Source organism: Natrix helvetica (assembly GCF_964273705.1).
Source record: "Natrix helvetica genome assembly, chromosome: 5".
NCBI lineage: Eukaryota > Metazoa > Chordata > Lepidosauria > Squamata > Natricidae > Natrix > Natrix helvetica.
In genome coordinates, this window is record NC_138551.1 from 19,071,037 (window position 1) to 19,086,920 (window position 15,884).

A 15,884-nucleotide genomic window follows, 5' to 3' on the forward strand; every position below is an offset into this window, starting at 1 on the left:
AGTCAACACATTCTGTTGCAGGATTCTGTTAATGTAAGATACTGTATAGAAGATGGCAAGCAGATTGCAATGAAACTACACTCAGATCCACATTTTTTTCCCATTTTTCCCACCAGTTTATTTCTAAAATTATCGCTGGCCCAGTAAAGAAGCCCAGTGAATTTGCATTGAGGGCAAGTATCACACTAGGCTGCACTTGCAATAACTGTGCTATCGGGGCACAGCTCTCGTGGTGCGAGAATCCCGAGATCCTGATAGGACACTTAATCAAGCTGTTCTGTTTGTGCCAAGCATTTCTTTGAAAGCTCTATATCTCACAGTCAGCACCTCTACTCTTAATTGTCAGCTGCCATGCAACCTGTAGGCCAGGGGTGTCCAAACTTGGGAACTTTAAGACTTGTGGACTTCAACTTCCAGAATTCCCCAGCCAGCATGGCTGGCTGGGGAATTCTGGGAGTTGAAGTCCACAAATCTTAAAGTTCCCAAGTTTGGACACCCCTGCTGTAGGCATTTCCAGATCGACAGCTTCCAAACACTGCTTTAAACATGAAAACTATGTTGACTCCACTGTCCTTATAATGATCTCTTCTGCATCCTGTCACCTACCCGATAGCCTTTCCCATTGGTATAAATTTCCAGCATTTCTAGATTCACCTTCGTCTTTAAAAAAGAAGATCATAATCACCTTTCTTCTGGTGTAGAAGCATGCTGCCACCAACAACTCTCTGGGCTGTGAATTCATTTCGTGCTGCATGCCCTCCTAATGTCACCTCTGTCGATAGTTGCCTCTTGCTGCATGTTGTACGTTAAGAAGCTGGGGTCGTGTTTCTGTGCTCGCTTAAGAGTGTGGGTTGATATGGCAGCCTTGAGTTGTGATTTTTTTAATGTGTTTCCTTCTGCAATTCCTCCTCCTCTTCTTTTCCATATGACTTGTGTCTCTGCAGACTTCTGGTGACCACAAGCGCTCAGGCCACCCAGCCAGCAATGGTTTTGCTGGCCATGTCAACCTTCCCGATCTAGTGCAACAAAGCCACTCACCTGCGGGCACACCGACGGAGGGCTTGGGGAGAGTCTCCACCCATGGGCAAGAGATGGAACCAGTGGCTGAAGTAGGTAGCAGAGGCCCTTTGGGTTTTAGACACTTGTCTCTTTCCCTTTGTTTCGCTTTGTAGCATTCTGTTTTATGGAAGCACCCATGTATTTTAACAGACTCTGCCATGATTTGGGTTATACCTGTTAGGCTAGGTAGCTAGTTATTCAATGTAATATCTCTCTGACTACAGGTAGACCTCGACCTTCGACCCCATTTGGAATAGAGTTTCCCTTGCTAAACAAGGCAGTTGTGATGTAAATTGCACCCAATTTTATGATCTTTTTTTTTTTGCCACGGTGGTTAAGCCAGTCGTGTGCTCATTAAGCAAATTGCGGCTCTTCCCATTGACTGCCAGTCGGAAGCCACAAACCACATGACTCCGGAACACCGCAACCCAAATTTTGATCACACACAACCCTCGGTTTGCTGTGACAATCATAAGTAACTATTTTCAGTGCCCTTGTAAATTAAAACTGTTGCTAAATTAACAGTTGTAAGTCAAGGCCGAGGTGGAGTGCAGTACTGCAGGCTATATCAGCTGACTGCTAGCTACAGTTCAGCAGTTCAAATCTCACCAGCTCAAGGTTGACTCAGCCTTCCGTCCTGAGGTGTGTAAAATGAGGACCCAATTGGGGGCAATATAACTGACCCTATGCTTAGAGAGGATTGTAAAGCACTGTGAAGTGGTATGTAAGTCTAAGTGCTATTGCTATTGCTAAGGATTTTATCCTGGATTGCAGGCACGGTGCTGGATGGCGGTGGTTTTTGAAATATATTCTAGGAAAAGGAATCTAATAGCCCCGGTGAAAAGTATTCCCCTCCCTGCGACCTATTATTATGCTTCCTATTATTACGACTCCTAATAGAGGTCATAAATATAGCAGGCCTAGATAAACAACTCACAGGAGGAAAAAAAAAACCTCAAGAGCTTAGCCCCTGCATAAGGTTTGCAGCTATCAAAAGGAATGCAGCAGTGAGATTGTAGGGAGGCTGCAAAAGGAATAGAAGGGAGAATAAGCAAACAGCCAAGAGACAGCCAGGGAGTCAATTTATAGCTAATCTCATAAATGGCAGTTTAGCTCAGATGCCAAAAAAAACCCCCAAAAACTTGGGAAGATGGGATTTCGGATCATTCAAAGAGGCTCCATCTTAGTGCATTCCCTTATGTCGATGTGGGTTGGAAATTCCTTTGGCAGTTTTCCCAAGACTATCATTAAAGATACTTTACCGTATTCTGTGCAGTTCTTGCTTGCCCAGCTCCATGTCTTAGTCATTACCTTCACAAGGAAATCTTTTATCTTTGATTTTGGAGACAAGCAGGGCTGTTTCATAGTGTTTCCAAACACTCTGAATTTTTTTTTACCTTGATTTCCTGTTTATGAACACACACACAAATGCCCCCTCCCAAAAACAAATACATGTATTCCTCAAATTACCACTCTAATTGGGACTGAAAAAATTATCATTAAGTGGCATGGTTATTAAGTGAGGCATCATAATGGATTCGTAACTGGCTGACCAACCGCACTCAACGTGTAGTCCTCAATGGAACTGCATCTACATGGAGGGAGGTATGCAGTGGAGTACCCCAAGGTTCTGTTTTAGGCCCAATACTCTTCAATATCTTCATCAATGATTTGGATGAGGGGATAAATGGGGAACTCATCAAATTTGCAGATGATACCAAGCTGGCAGGAATAGCCAACACTCCAGAAGATAGGCTTAAGATACAGAAGGATCTTGACAAAATTGAACATTGGGCACTATCTAATAAAATGAAATTCAGTGGTGAAAAGAGTAAGTTTCTATATTTAGGCAAGAAAAACAAAATGCACAGGTACAATATAGGTGGTACTTTGCTCAGTAGTAGTAACTGTGAGAGGGATCTTGGAGTCCTAGTGGACAACCATTTAAATATGAGCCAGCAATGTGCAGCAGCTGCCAAAAAAGCCAACACAGTTCTAGGCTGCATAAACAGAGGGATAGAATCAAGATCACGTAAAGTGATAATAACCACTTTATAATGCCTTGGTAAGGCCACACTTGGAATACTGCATTCAGTTTTGGTCACCACTATGTAGAAAAGATGTAGAGACTCCAGAAAGAGTGCAGAGAAGAGCAACAAAGATGATTAGGGGACTGGAGACTAAAACATATGAAGAACAGTTGCAGGAAGTGGGTATGTCTAGTTTAATAGAAAGAAGGACCAGGGGAGACATGATAGCAGTGTTCGGTTGCCACAAAGAAGAGGGAGTCAAGCTATTCTCCAAAGCACCTGAGGGCAGAACAAGAAGCAATGGGTGGAAACTAATCAAGGAGAGAAGCAACTTAGAACTGAGGAGAAACTTCCTGACAGTTAGAACAATTAATCAGTGGAACAGCTTGCCTCCAGAAGTTGTGAATGCCCCAACACTGGAAGTCTTTAAGAAGATGTGGGATAGCCATTTGTCTGAAACGGTATAGGGTTTCCTGCCTAGGCAGGGGGTTGGACTAGAAGACCTCCAAGGTCCCTTCCAACTCTGCTATTGTATTATTATTGTATTATTATTGTATTATAAGCAGGGGTGGTATTCCCTATCAGTTTGCAAATGTGAACACGAGTGTGCCACCTCCACGCATGTGCACAACCTTCTACGCATGCATTTATGGTGAAAAAGGGGCTTAAATGGGATGCTGTAGAGCCGGGATGGATGGGTGAAGCCACCTGCGATTTCCACTACCGGTTTGGGTAAACCAGTCCGAACCGGTAGAATAACACCTCTGATCATAAGACCGCACTCAATTTTATTTCCTTTTTCGCCACAGTCCTTAAATGAGACATTACATTGCGACCTCCTGTGCTGGCTTCCCTATTGATGTGGCTTGATCGTAAGTCATTTTTTTCAGCGCCATCGTAGCTTCAAACCTTCATTAAACAAATGGTTGTAACTCAAGGACAACCTCTATCCCCCTTCTTTTTAAGTAGCCTCCGATTCATACATTGGTTTTAGGCCGCTGAACTTTGGAAAACAAAGAAATTAAACACGGCAGAATTCCTATCCTTGTGGGAGTCACTTAGGATGGTGCAGTTGTTTTCTGGGACTTGGGGAAGAAGAGAATTAGGTGATGTACTAATTAGGAAAAAGTAAAAAAGTTGTTGCCATTCGTTTTCAAGAAAATTTACAGCTGCTGATCTTCATACGGTATTTTTCAGAGTATAAGAGGCACTCCCCCCCTTTAAAAGGGTGAAAATTTGGGTGCCCACCCGCCATCTCCCACCCTTTGACCTCTGCTTCCCAGCAATTTGCCTTCTTATAGCAAACAGCCTATTTCAGCTTCAGCACAGCCTGATTAGCCCAAGCAGCTGTTTGTCATTGGATCGGCCTTCTGACCATCAGCTGTTTCAGGCTGCAGTGATTGCCATTGCCTGTTGCTGCCTCCGCATGCTTCAACCTTCGCATCCCATTTTTGGCCTCTGCAGGCCCCATTTTCCGCCTATTCCGATCACCGCTGCCTGGAATAGGCAGAAAATGGAGCGCACAAAGGCCAAAAACGGGGTGCGCAGAGGCTGAAAGTGGGATGCAGAGGCCAAAAATAGGGCACGCAAAGGCGGCAATAGGCTATGGCAATCCTTGCAGCCTGAAACAGCTGATCTTCGGGAGGCCTGACAATCAGCTGCTTGTGCTAATCAGGCTGAGCTGAAACTGAAACAGGCTGTTTGCTGCAAGGAGGCAAATTGCTGGGAGGCAGAGGCAGATTTTTTTTTCTTGTTTTCCTCCCCAAAAGTTAGGTGCTTGTTATACTTTGGAGCGTCTTATACTCCGGAAAATATGGTAATTACTCTAAACATTGCACTTTTATCACCATGTCACCTGTAAGTGCAATTTGAAGGTATGTTTCATAACTTTCCAACCCTCTGGTGTTGATTACTTCTTTTCCGTAAAAAAGTAGGTATCAACTGAATCGTCAATGCTAGCTGAAAATATATGGGTTATATAAACTATGCTAGCTTAACGTAACACCAGCTTGGTGTAGTAATTAAGGCACTATGCTAGAAACCCGAAGACTGTGAGTTCCAGCCCTGCCATAGACATGAAGCCAATGGGGTTTGACCTTTGACCAGTCCCCCTTTCTCAGTCCTACGAAGAAGGCAATGGCCAGCCACTTCTGATAAAACCTTGACAACAAAACTGCAAGGTCTTGTCCAGGCGGTTGCCAGGCATCAGCACCAACTCAAAGATACACAGACACACAGAAACTCACAATGCTAGACCGGTTCCTCATCTGGTTTTGCAAAATTGTACCTGCCTTGGGTTTTGAATGAAGCTCTTCCAGGTTCCACATACAAGAGTTCACACACACGAGTGTAGCCACCTCGGCTTTTTTATTGCCCGGTGAAATGCAACTGAATATATCGGATGGTTCTGCTGGAAAGGAGGGTTAATTATTTTGCCTCTCCAAAGAGACAGTCACAGTGATGCTTTATTTGATAATGAAGCATTGGTTTGGGGGGGGGGGGGTTGAAATGCTAGCTGTCTCTGCTTATATGAGCCACAAAGGATCATTTAGGCATGTAATCACCACTAGATGCTGCAGGAGTGGATTATCTATACCATTAAAGTAGTCCTTAAATGAAAATACCAACAAGCGAACCTGGATCTGCACAGCTGGGCATAGAAGTCATTGTAACACAAGGGTACCATGGGTGAGATTAGGGTGATGATGAGAACCTTATGAATCATTTCTGTGTTCTTCCCTTTATAGTACGGCATGGGGAGCAGTACAAAAGCTTCTTTCGCCCCATTTGTGGACACCAGGGTATATCAGACCTCTCCGACTGATGAAGACGAAGATGATGATGAAGAATCCTCTGCTACAGGTAAATGTATTCAGCATATGGCATGAAATACATGGGTGAGTGATGCGGTAGCCTAGAGATGGAGTGCTCGCCTCACAATCAGGAGGCTGTGAGTTCGATCTTAGGTAGGGGCAAATATTTCTCTTCTCTCTGGGCACGGTGAGATTATATCTGCTGAATATAACTCCGCATTGGCAACACGAAAGGCATCCGGCCAGTAAACACTCAGCTCCATTCAGTTGCCCAGACTCCACCCTGCAAGGGATTAAGGGGTCATTAAAAAAAACAATGATGGTGTGAAATATATGGCTAGCAGAAGGAAGGATATAAGGAAGGAACACATACAATAACAGAGTCAGAAGGATCCTTGGAGGTCATCTAGTCCAACCCCCTGCTCTCACATCATTTCTGATAAATGGCTGTTCAATCCCTTCTTAAAGGCCTCCAATAATGAGACAGCCACAGCTTCCAAATGCAATTTGTTCCACTGGTTAGCTATTCTCACTGTTAGGGATTTTCTCCTTAGTTCTAGGTTGCTTCTCTCCTTGGTTACTTTTCTCCCATTGTTTCTTGCCCTGCCCTCTGGTGCTTTGGTAAATAAATTGGGCCTAGTGGTAGCCCTGCAGATATTGGAATACTGGTATCATGTCACCCCTGGGGGTGCATTTGGGTTAGTGTTGGTCCTTGGTTTGTAGCATACCAGCTTTCCAATGTTGTAGTTAAAGAGAATTTATTAAAATGTAGATAATTAGGACAACAAGACACCCAGGTACGGACTTCCGGTTCCGGCGGCTACGGCGACAGGCAAGCCTTTGCCTGCTCCCGCTCTCCCGGTGGGCTTCCCCCGCTTCTGGGGGGGCACAGGACGCCCCGGAGAGGTGTCCTGCCGAAGGAACGGCTCGCGGAGGGTCCTGGCGTCGGCGGCGGCTGGCGGGGGCTCCTCCGCTTCGTTCTAGGCACCGGGGAGCAGTATCGGAGGGCGCCCGTGTGCGCGCGCCTCGCCCCATGCCGATCGGAGAACGCGCTATTGAACGAAGCAGCGGCAATGTGGTGAGAGGCTGCCCTTCTCCATTCCCTCTATCTTAAATTTATGGACCCTTCAGCATCTTTCTAAGAAAAAAAGTTAAACTTTCGGACTTTTGCCAGAGGTGCGGCTAGAGGGAGGGGGATTTCCCCCCCTCCCTTGGACAAGCGGCTTGAGAAGATTTTGCTCTCGCCCTCAGGGGAAGGAGGAGGGGGGAGAGCCAACTAATGATGCCTCACCCTTTTAAAAGTGACTTTCATCGGACTTAGCTCCAGAATTTATGGGTGAACTGAGAACTTTTTGAATTTTTAAAACTTTATTATGCCTCTGAGCCCAAAGCTGGCAGGGCAAGATGGCACACTTCCGTTGTCTTCATGAACTGTGAAACCTGACTCCACCTCTAAAATTCAGGCTTCCGGTCTTTGTCTCCGAGCCACCCAGAGGAATCTTTTGTGGATTGTTCTTCTTTGAACTCTTTGGGGAAAAAACTTTCATCTACTGCTAGACTGACTAAAGAAATCCCCATCTGTTTGGATCCTCTGCCTTCTGGATTCGCCTGCCTGCTCTACTTCTCCAGCTGCCCAGTCTCTATTTTGACAGACTTCCTTGCTTTAAAAACCATGCCTCCAAAAAGACCACCTCCTGGAAAGCCTGGATTTGCTACTTCTGCCCCAACGTCTGCAACGTCTAGCCCAGCTACACAGTTAAAGATAACAGAACTGATGCAACCCAAGACTACAGAGATAGACTTTCAACAAATGCTTCAACAAATTCTACAGGGCCAGGAGGAAATTAAGAAACAGTTAAGGGAAATGAAAGATGAAATCAAACAGAACCAAGCCCAAATCTTTAAGAACTCACAGAGACTGGACCTTGTGGAGGGTGGGGTGGCGGAGGCGAGGGGGGGGGTAGAGGCTTTACAGAAGGGGAACAAAGAACTTGACATCCAACAAATGAAAATAGAGTTTGAGAGAATGTCCTTTTATCTTAGATTTCAAAATGTAATAGAAGCAGATGGGGAAAACATAAGGGACATTATGACTAATATTTTAGCTGAATACCTACACAAAGATAAACAGCAGATGGATTGGGAGATAGACCTAGCTTATAGAGTGAATTCAGCATATGCCAGAACACATAATGTACCCAGAGAGGTTCACATTAAATTTCTTAGGAAAACCACAAGAGATGAAATACTGGGTGTGCAAAGGGGGCAAACATTGACATACTGTGATAGGGAGATAACCATTCTAAAGCAGATTCCCAAAAAAATTAGGGAAAAAAGGAAAAATTATTCGCAACTGGCGAATAAATTATACCAGAAGGGGGTGTGGTTTAGATGGTTGATGCCTGAAGGTATGCTAATATTCTGGGAGGAGACAAGAATCAGAATTAATACACCCATAGAGGCACAGGCCTTTATGGAAAAAAACAAAGTCAACCTAGAAAAAACAGAAGATACTACAACGGTCATACAGGACACGGGAGGGGCCGGAGCTCTGCCAGCGGGGGGTGAAGGGGCAACACCAAGAAAACTCAGATCACAAAAATAAATAAGGAAATCACAATGTTATAAACAGACCGAAAGTAAATATGAATTTATAACTAGACTATATATTATAATTATATAAATTGATTGAAAATTATTTTTTCTAGAATTAAGATGCTGACTTTTTATGATTATATATTAAGATTTGATATTTTGATGTAACCTAGGAGTTTGGAGGGAGGGGGCGTCTGCCACATTTGCAACTGCCAAAATTTGTAATTCCACCTATCCCTTTTCCACATAAATGTTTTTAAAAAAACCAATAAAACTTTTTTGAAAAAAAAAAAAAAAAAAAGACACCCAGGTACCATAAGGCTATGCAACCCTAGACTTGTTCCATTACAGAATCGTGCAATTAAAATCTGATGAAAACTCTCAGTTACATATTTAACAAAGCTGCGACTGTGTTTTTCTACCCCCTATTCAGCATTATTTACCAGTGAGCTGCTGAGGCAAGAACAGGCCAAACTTAATGAAGCAAGAAAAATTTCTGTAGTAAATGTGAATCCCACCAACATTCGTCCTCATAGTGATACCCCGGAGATCCGAAAGTACAAGAAACGCTTCAATTCAGAAATCCTGTGCGCTGCTTTATGGGGTATGCATTTCATTATTCATGTAAATCGTAGAAATGAAGTCTGTGTGGTTAAAAGAGAGAGGAGAAGAAGAAGAAAATACTTCTGTTCAGAAGATAATAGCATTTAGTCCAGTGTTTGCATTGCAGTTCTGACTGGATAGGTGGAAATGAACATGCAAATGTTAATTTGTTAAGTAGGCCATGACCATCTGTGTCCATCAAGTCTAAGCAAAGGCTGTTTTTATGGTTTTACTGGTTTTATTGCAGTTGGGATATTTGCAGACCACATATTTAATATAATGTACATTAAAGTAGAATTTCCTAAAATTGGCAATAATTATAATTCCTTGGCTTTGAGTAGAAAGTAGTTGAGTACAGAGCTCTGTTCAAAATCCTAGCCTCTTTTTAAGGCAATGATTGTATAAATATAGGCCCCCATGGAGATTTTAATGTGGAAATAATAGCCATCAGGTTCAGAAGAAAATATTAGAAAGAGAAAGAGGGTTTGGGGACATTTGTGCTCTCTGAGCTTGGTTGTTTTCTTGCGGATGTTTCGTTACTCACACTGCACTGAGAAGGTTATCTAGTTTGGGTAATAAAATGTCTGCAAGAAAAAAAACCCAGCTCAGAGAGCACCATGGACCCCTCATTTCAACCCTGAGCTATAAATAACTTCTATCAGAAGAGAGGATGGCACCTTGAAGTAGTAAACTCAGTATGAGAGTATGCAGTTAGATGTACCATGTTTCCCCGAAAATACGATAGGGTTTGAAGAAGAGTGGGGAAAGATGAGGCTTGAGACGCTGAGGAACATCCAACACAATTTTATTGAATATAACAGCAACTAGTAATACAGGAGAGAATCGCCTGTTCCTCTGCCTGACAGCTATTTATACGAAGAGCTGTCAGGCAGAGAAACCAATCAGGGAAGCAGAACAGCCCGCCTTCAGCCAAGCCGCGCCTGATTGGCTAAGGCGCGGCATGGCTGTTGCTAGCTGTCAACAGAGGGAATCCCCGGTCGTATGTCGGGGAGGAAAGGAATATAACACTCCTTCCCCCCTAGCAAGGACACATGCGTGACAGCGGAGCATGCGTACTCGCTAAGGTAGGCAGGGCGACGTCGGACACGCCCAGAACGCCTCAGAACTGGGCAGACCGTCGGAGGAGGAGGTGGTGTCCGTGGGAGCTCCTCCCTGAAGGGAGTGGAGCTCCGGGCGCCATCTTGAAGGCCTATCCCAGGCGGAGGCGGAGACTCAGGAGCTGGTAGGCAGGGCTGGGGTGGCGCGGCCGCTGGTGGGCTTGAGTCAGGGAAGTTTGAAATACTAGTAGGGTAGGGCTGGCCTGATTGAGGGAAGGCCACGGTGGGGTGCAATGCCGGAACTGGTTGCCCAACGGGGGCTGGAACGCTGGAGGGCTGTGGACGGCGGAAGGCGCCAGACCCAGTCTCTGCTGGCACGTCTTGCGGCCCGGGCAACGGCCACGGTGGAGGGATCGGTTGCGGCGTCAACCCCAGGGCCTGCGGTGGAAAGACAGAGGCCGACCCTGCAGGGTTGTTGGGTGGATCCGAAGGTAGGCGACGCCTTAACTGATCCACGTGGCGGCGCCAGTCTGCACCGTCGGCGGTCCGGATCCTGTAAGAGCAGGGGCCGGTTACAGAAGTGACGGTGGCAGGCACCCACTTTAGATCCCCCGAGAAGGCCCGTGCCCATACTGGATCGCCCTCAAAGAACGAACGGGGAGGGGGCCCCAAGTTGCTCGGCTGTGCCTCAGAATAGGTTGGGTGCAACCTATCTAAGGTGGTCCGCAGGCGCCGGCCCATCAGCAGCTCAGCAGGGGTTTTCCCTGACAGTGGGCACGGGGTGGAATGCTGAACCAGGAGGTAAGCAGCCACCCTCGTGGGCCAGTCGCCCTTGTCCATTCGTCCAAGGGCGTCCTTGGCCGAGCGGACAGCGCGTTCCGCCCGGCCATTGCTGGCCGGATGATAAGGGGCGACTCGGGCGTGCCGGATGCCCTGGGAGGCCAGAAATTCCTGAAACACGGTGGACGCAAACTGGGGCCCATTGTCCGACACAACGACGTCTGGCAAGCCGTGGGTGGCAAACAGACGCGTTAATGCTCGGACAGTGGCCTCGGCTGTGGTGGAGGTCATGAGGATGAGCTCCACCCAGCGCGAGTAAGCGTCCACTACGACCAGGAAGACCTGGCCTCGAAAAGGCCCCGCGTAATCCAGGTGGAGGCGTGACCATGGGCCGCGAGGAATCTCCCACTCCCACGGCGGGGCCGCCGGAGGCGCTGGACGGGAGACGTGGCAGGTCGAGCACCTGGCAACCCAGGTAGCTATCTTGTCGTCCAGACGGGGCCACCGAAACATAGCTGCGCGCAAGCGCCTTCATGCGCGCTATGCCAGGGTGGCCCTCATGGAGGCGAGACAGCACCTGTTCACGCAGGGTGGGTGGAATGACCACCCTGTCCCCCCACAGGAGGCACCCACTGTGGAGAGACAGCTCTAGCTGCCTGGCCTTGTAGGGGCGGTGGTCGTCCGACACCGGCCCCCCAGGCCATCCCCGCAGAACCCAAGCCATCACCTGGGAGAGGGTGGGGTCAGCCAGAGACGCTGCGGCCACATCGCCCGCGGAGAGCGGCAAGGCTAGGTCTGCGATGGCCAAAACAGACAGGCAAGGCACTGTCTGTGGGTCGGAGACGGGCAAGGGGCAGCGGCTGAGGGCATCAGCGTGCCCCAGGTGCTTGCCAGGGCGGTAGACCAGGGCATACGAATATGCCACTAGGAACTCCACCCAGCGCGTCATCCGGGGAGACAGGATGGGAGGGGTCGGACGGTCACCGGCCAGAAGCCCAAGGAGCGGCTTGTGGTCAGTGAAAAGCGTAAAATGCCGTCCGTAGAGGTACTCGTGGAACTTTTTAACCCCGGACACGGCAGCCAGAGCCTCCTTGTCGATCTGGCTGTAGTTTCTCTCCGCTGGAGAGAGTGTCCGGGAATAAAAAGCTATGGGGGCTTCCGAGCCGTTTGGGAGGACATGGCTCAGGACAGCCCCCAAACCCACAGGGGAGGCGTCACACGCTAGAGTCAGGGGCATCCTGTCACTGTATTGGACTAGGACTGCCTCTGACGTCAGCATGTCTTTGACAGCCGCGAACGCATGCGCTTCACGGCTGCCCCAGTGCCAGGCCGCAGATCGGTCGAGCAACCGATGCAGCGGCTCGGCTAGTGACGCCTTATGCAGCAAAAATGGCGCGTAAAAGTTTAAAAGCCCTAAGAACGACTGCAGCTCCGCCTTGGAGGCGGGGGTGGGGGCGTTCTTAATGGCTGCGACTTTGGCAGGGGTGGGGTGGATTCCGTGGGCATCTATGGAGAAGCCTAGGAAGTCCACTTTAGGCACAGCAAAGGAACATTTGCTGCGCTTTAATTTGAGACCCGCGCCCCTAAAACGGTCGAGGACCTTCCCCAACATTTCGAGGAGTCCTGAGCGGCTAGACGCAGCGATCAGGACATCGTCGAAATAGGGTACAACGCCAGGGAGCCCATGGAGCAATCGCTCCATGAGGCTCTGGAAGATCCCCGGGGCCACGGATACGCCGAATTGGAGGCGGCGGCAACGGAAAGCCCCTCGGTGGGTGACGATAGTCTGCGCAGCCGCCGCTTCGTCATCCACCGGGAGCTGCTGGTAGGCCTGCGCCATATCCAGTTTCGCGAAAATACAGCCCTGCCCCAGGGACTGGAGCAGGTGCTGTACAACAGGGACTGGATAGGGGTTTGCCTGAAGGGCCAAATTGATGGTGGATTTAAAGTCGGCGCAGAGGCGTATGGAGCCGTCGGCCTTCACGGGGACCACTATTGGGGTCTCCCAACGTGAGTAGTCAACAGGCTCCAATACTCCCTGCGCCAGCAAGCAGTCAATCTCCTCATCAACTTTGGCCCTTAAGGCAAAAGGCACCCTGCGGGCCTTCAGCCTAATGGGAGCAACCTGGGGATCTAAATTAAGAGAGATGGGGGTGCCCTTATACAGCCCGAGCTGGCCATCAAACACGTCCGCGTAGGCGGAGATGACGGCAGCCACGTCAGGGGGTGTGTCTGAGAGGGAATACACCCCCTGCACGGAGAGACCTAGGGCGGGGAACCAATCCAGCCCCAGTAATGCGGGGAGGGGCTTTTCGACTACCAGGACGGGCAGGCAACCCGAAAACCCCCCATATTCAACCCTAACTGTATAGCTGCCCAGGGTTGGGATAAGTGACCCCTGATAGTCCCTTAGGGCCACGGGGCTGGCAGTCAATTGGCGTTTTAGGACGCCGGGGCAAAGTTTGTTAAAGTCAGCCCAGGCAATTATGGAGCGGGACGAGCCGGAGTCCACCTCCATTACGCAAGGCGCGCCCTCAATGAGGACTAACGCCTTGATTCTGTCCGCACCTGTGGAGGCCTGGTAGATTGCCTCAGCAGGGGCGGCTGCTGGTCCTGGCTCCACGGCGTAGCAGCTGGCTCTCGTGTGCGGCTGGCGGCGGGGCTGCTGGGGTCCTGCGGTCATCTGCTGGCCCGTGGCTCCTTGGGGTGGTGGTGGAGGCAGCGCAGCCCGGCAAACTTGGGCCAGGTGCCCCTTTTTTGAGCACCGGCGGCAGATGGACGCCCGGAATGGGCAGGCTGCCCGGTCGTGGCTGCCCCCGCAGCCTAGGCAGGCTGTCATAGTCTGGCGCGGAGGTCGCGGATTGCGGCGTCTCTGCAACTCCGCCAGACGGGCCACTAGCTCTTCCCCTTCTTCGGCCGGGCTGGGCAACGGCGCCAGTTGATCTATGAGGCAAGTGCGTGCTGGAAGGGACGGCAGCTGGTGGCGGTCCATTTCAGCGGTGGATTGCTCGGACAACTCCACCGCCCGCGCCTCAGCGACCGCCTCGGCTAGGGTGATTTCTGGCCGAGCCAGGAGGCGCCTCTTCAGCCGGAGGTCCTTGACCCCGCTGACAAATTGTTCCACCAGGTTGTCCTCCAAGTCCAGGAACTCACAGGGTATGGCCGTGGTCCGCAGGGACTGGAGGAACTGGCTGACGTCTTCGTGCGGTTTCTGGACGCACTGGCGGAATGCGTACTGCCGGGCTATCTTTGACGGGGTTGGGGCGTAATGCCCCTTCAGCTTGGCCATTAACGTGTCCCAGTCTAGATCGTGGACTGGCAGAGGGGCTGCCAATGCCCGGGCGGCGTTGAACATCGGGGTTCCGCAGCTACTGAGGAAGAAACTGCATTTCTCCTCCATCGGAATACCCCGTTTTCCGTTGGCTCGTAGGAAGCACTCGAAGCGCTCTAAAAATCCAGTCCATCCTTCTCCATCGGTTCCGAAAGGAGCGAACGGAGGAAGCGATGACATAGCGGCTTGAAGTTGTGCGGCTCGGGGAGCTACAACTCAAACGGCACCGCGAAGAGGTCGGGTTCCGTCAGGTTTGTCGCCTCAGGGGTATCCCACCTTCGTCGCCAGTGAAGAAGAGTGGGGAAAGATGAGGCTTGAGACGCTGAGGAACGTCCAACACAATTTTATTGAATATAACAGCAACTAGTAATACAGGAGAGAATCGCCCGTTCCTCTGCCTGACAGCTATTTATACGAAGAGCTGTCAGGCAGAGAAACCAATCAGGGAAGCAGAACAGCCCGCCTTCAGCCAAGCCGCGCCTGATTGGCTAAGGCGCGGCATGGCTGTTGCTAGCTGTCAACAGAGGGAATCCCCGGTCGTATGTTGGGGAGGAAAGGAATATAACAGGGTTTTATTTTCTTTTTACTTACAAAATATGGCCTTGGGCTTATTATAGGGGAGGGCTTATTGTTTTGGGGTTGCCGGGCGGCTGATCCCTTGCGAACTGGCTCGGGGAGTTGCCAGGCGGCTGATCCCTTGCAAACTGGCTCCCGAAGAGCCGGGCACAGCCTCAGGGGCGAAGCAGCTATGAGGTGGCCAAGCTCACGAGCAACCACCCGGCAAACCCCCTCTCCAGCCGGGCAGAGCGCCATTCACTGACCTAGGGGGTATCACTAAGGCGCCAAGCCACGTGGCGCTCTGCCCGCTCCCCAGCTCCCATGGCTTGGCACATTAGGGATACCCGCTAGGTCAGTGCATGGAGCTCTTCCCGGCTGGAGAAGGGGGTTGCGCGAGCGCCTGTTCCGCCTCCAGCAGACATGCCTCCTAGCCTCAACATGTCCGGGCCCAGCTCTCCCTGCAGCAGCTGCCGCCACCGCGCTCCAAGCATAACGTCTTCTCCGGTTCCAAACTCCAAAACTTGGCTGCCAAGTCTTCCAGCAGTGGCTGCTCTAGGAGTGCGCTCTATGGTTGTGGGCTGACTGCCGGAACTCTCTATAAGAGAGTCTTCCAGACAGAGAATCTTCCAGCATCCAGCCCACAACCATAGAGCGCACTTCTAGAGCGGCCGCTGCTGGAAGACTTGGCAGCCAAGTTTTGGAGTTTGGAACAGGAGAAGACATTATGCTCGGAGCGCAGGGGCAGCGGTGGCACCACTCCCCCTCCGGCCAGGCAGAACGCCACTCCCCAACATAGTGGTATCCCGAAGGCGCCAAGCCATGTGAGTGCCTTTCCCCCCCCCTTGGCTCCTGCGGCTTGGCGCCTTCAGGATACCGCTATGTTGGTGAGCGGTGCTCTGCCAGGCCGGAGGGGGAGTGGTTGTCCCGGAGGTTTATTTTCGGGGGTGGGCTTATATTTTTGCCCACACGAAAAATGTGGCAAGGCTTTAGTTTTAGGACAGGTCGTATTTTCGGGGAAACACGGTAAGAGGAATTCAGACATTCTCTTCCTGAAGCA

General features: G+C 50.0%; 1 protein-coding gene across 9 annotated transcripts in view; it reads left to right on the forward strand.

Moving 5' to 3' along the window:
* The window catches only part of TNIK (TRAF2 and NCK interacting kinase), a 381,221-nt gene that overhangs the window by 349,962 nt on the left and 15,375 nt on the right, over positions 1-15,884 (forward strand). For 8 of the 9 annotated variants that reach the window (XM_081954743.1, XM_081954744.1, XM_081954750.1 and 5 more), the window contains 4 exons: positions 117-173; positions 945-1,109; positions 5,837-5,951; positions 8,931-9,101. In XM_081954743.1, the coding sequence (XP_081810869.1) occupies positions 117-173; positions 945-1,109; positions 5,837-5,951; positions 8,931-9,101 (508 nt within the window). The remainder of the gene's footprint in view (positions 1-116; positions 174-944; positions 1,110-5,836; positions 5,952-8,930; positions 9,102-15,884) is intronic. The other variant, XM_081954747.1, reaches the window with a different exon arrangement.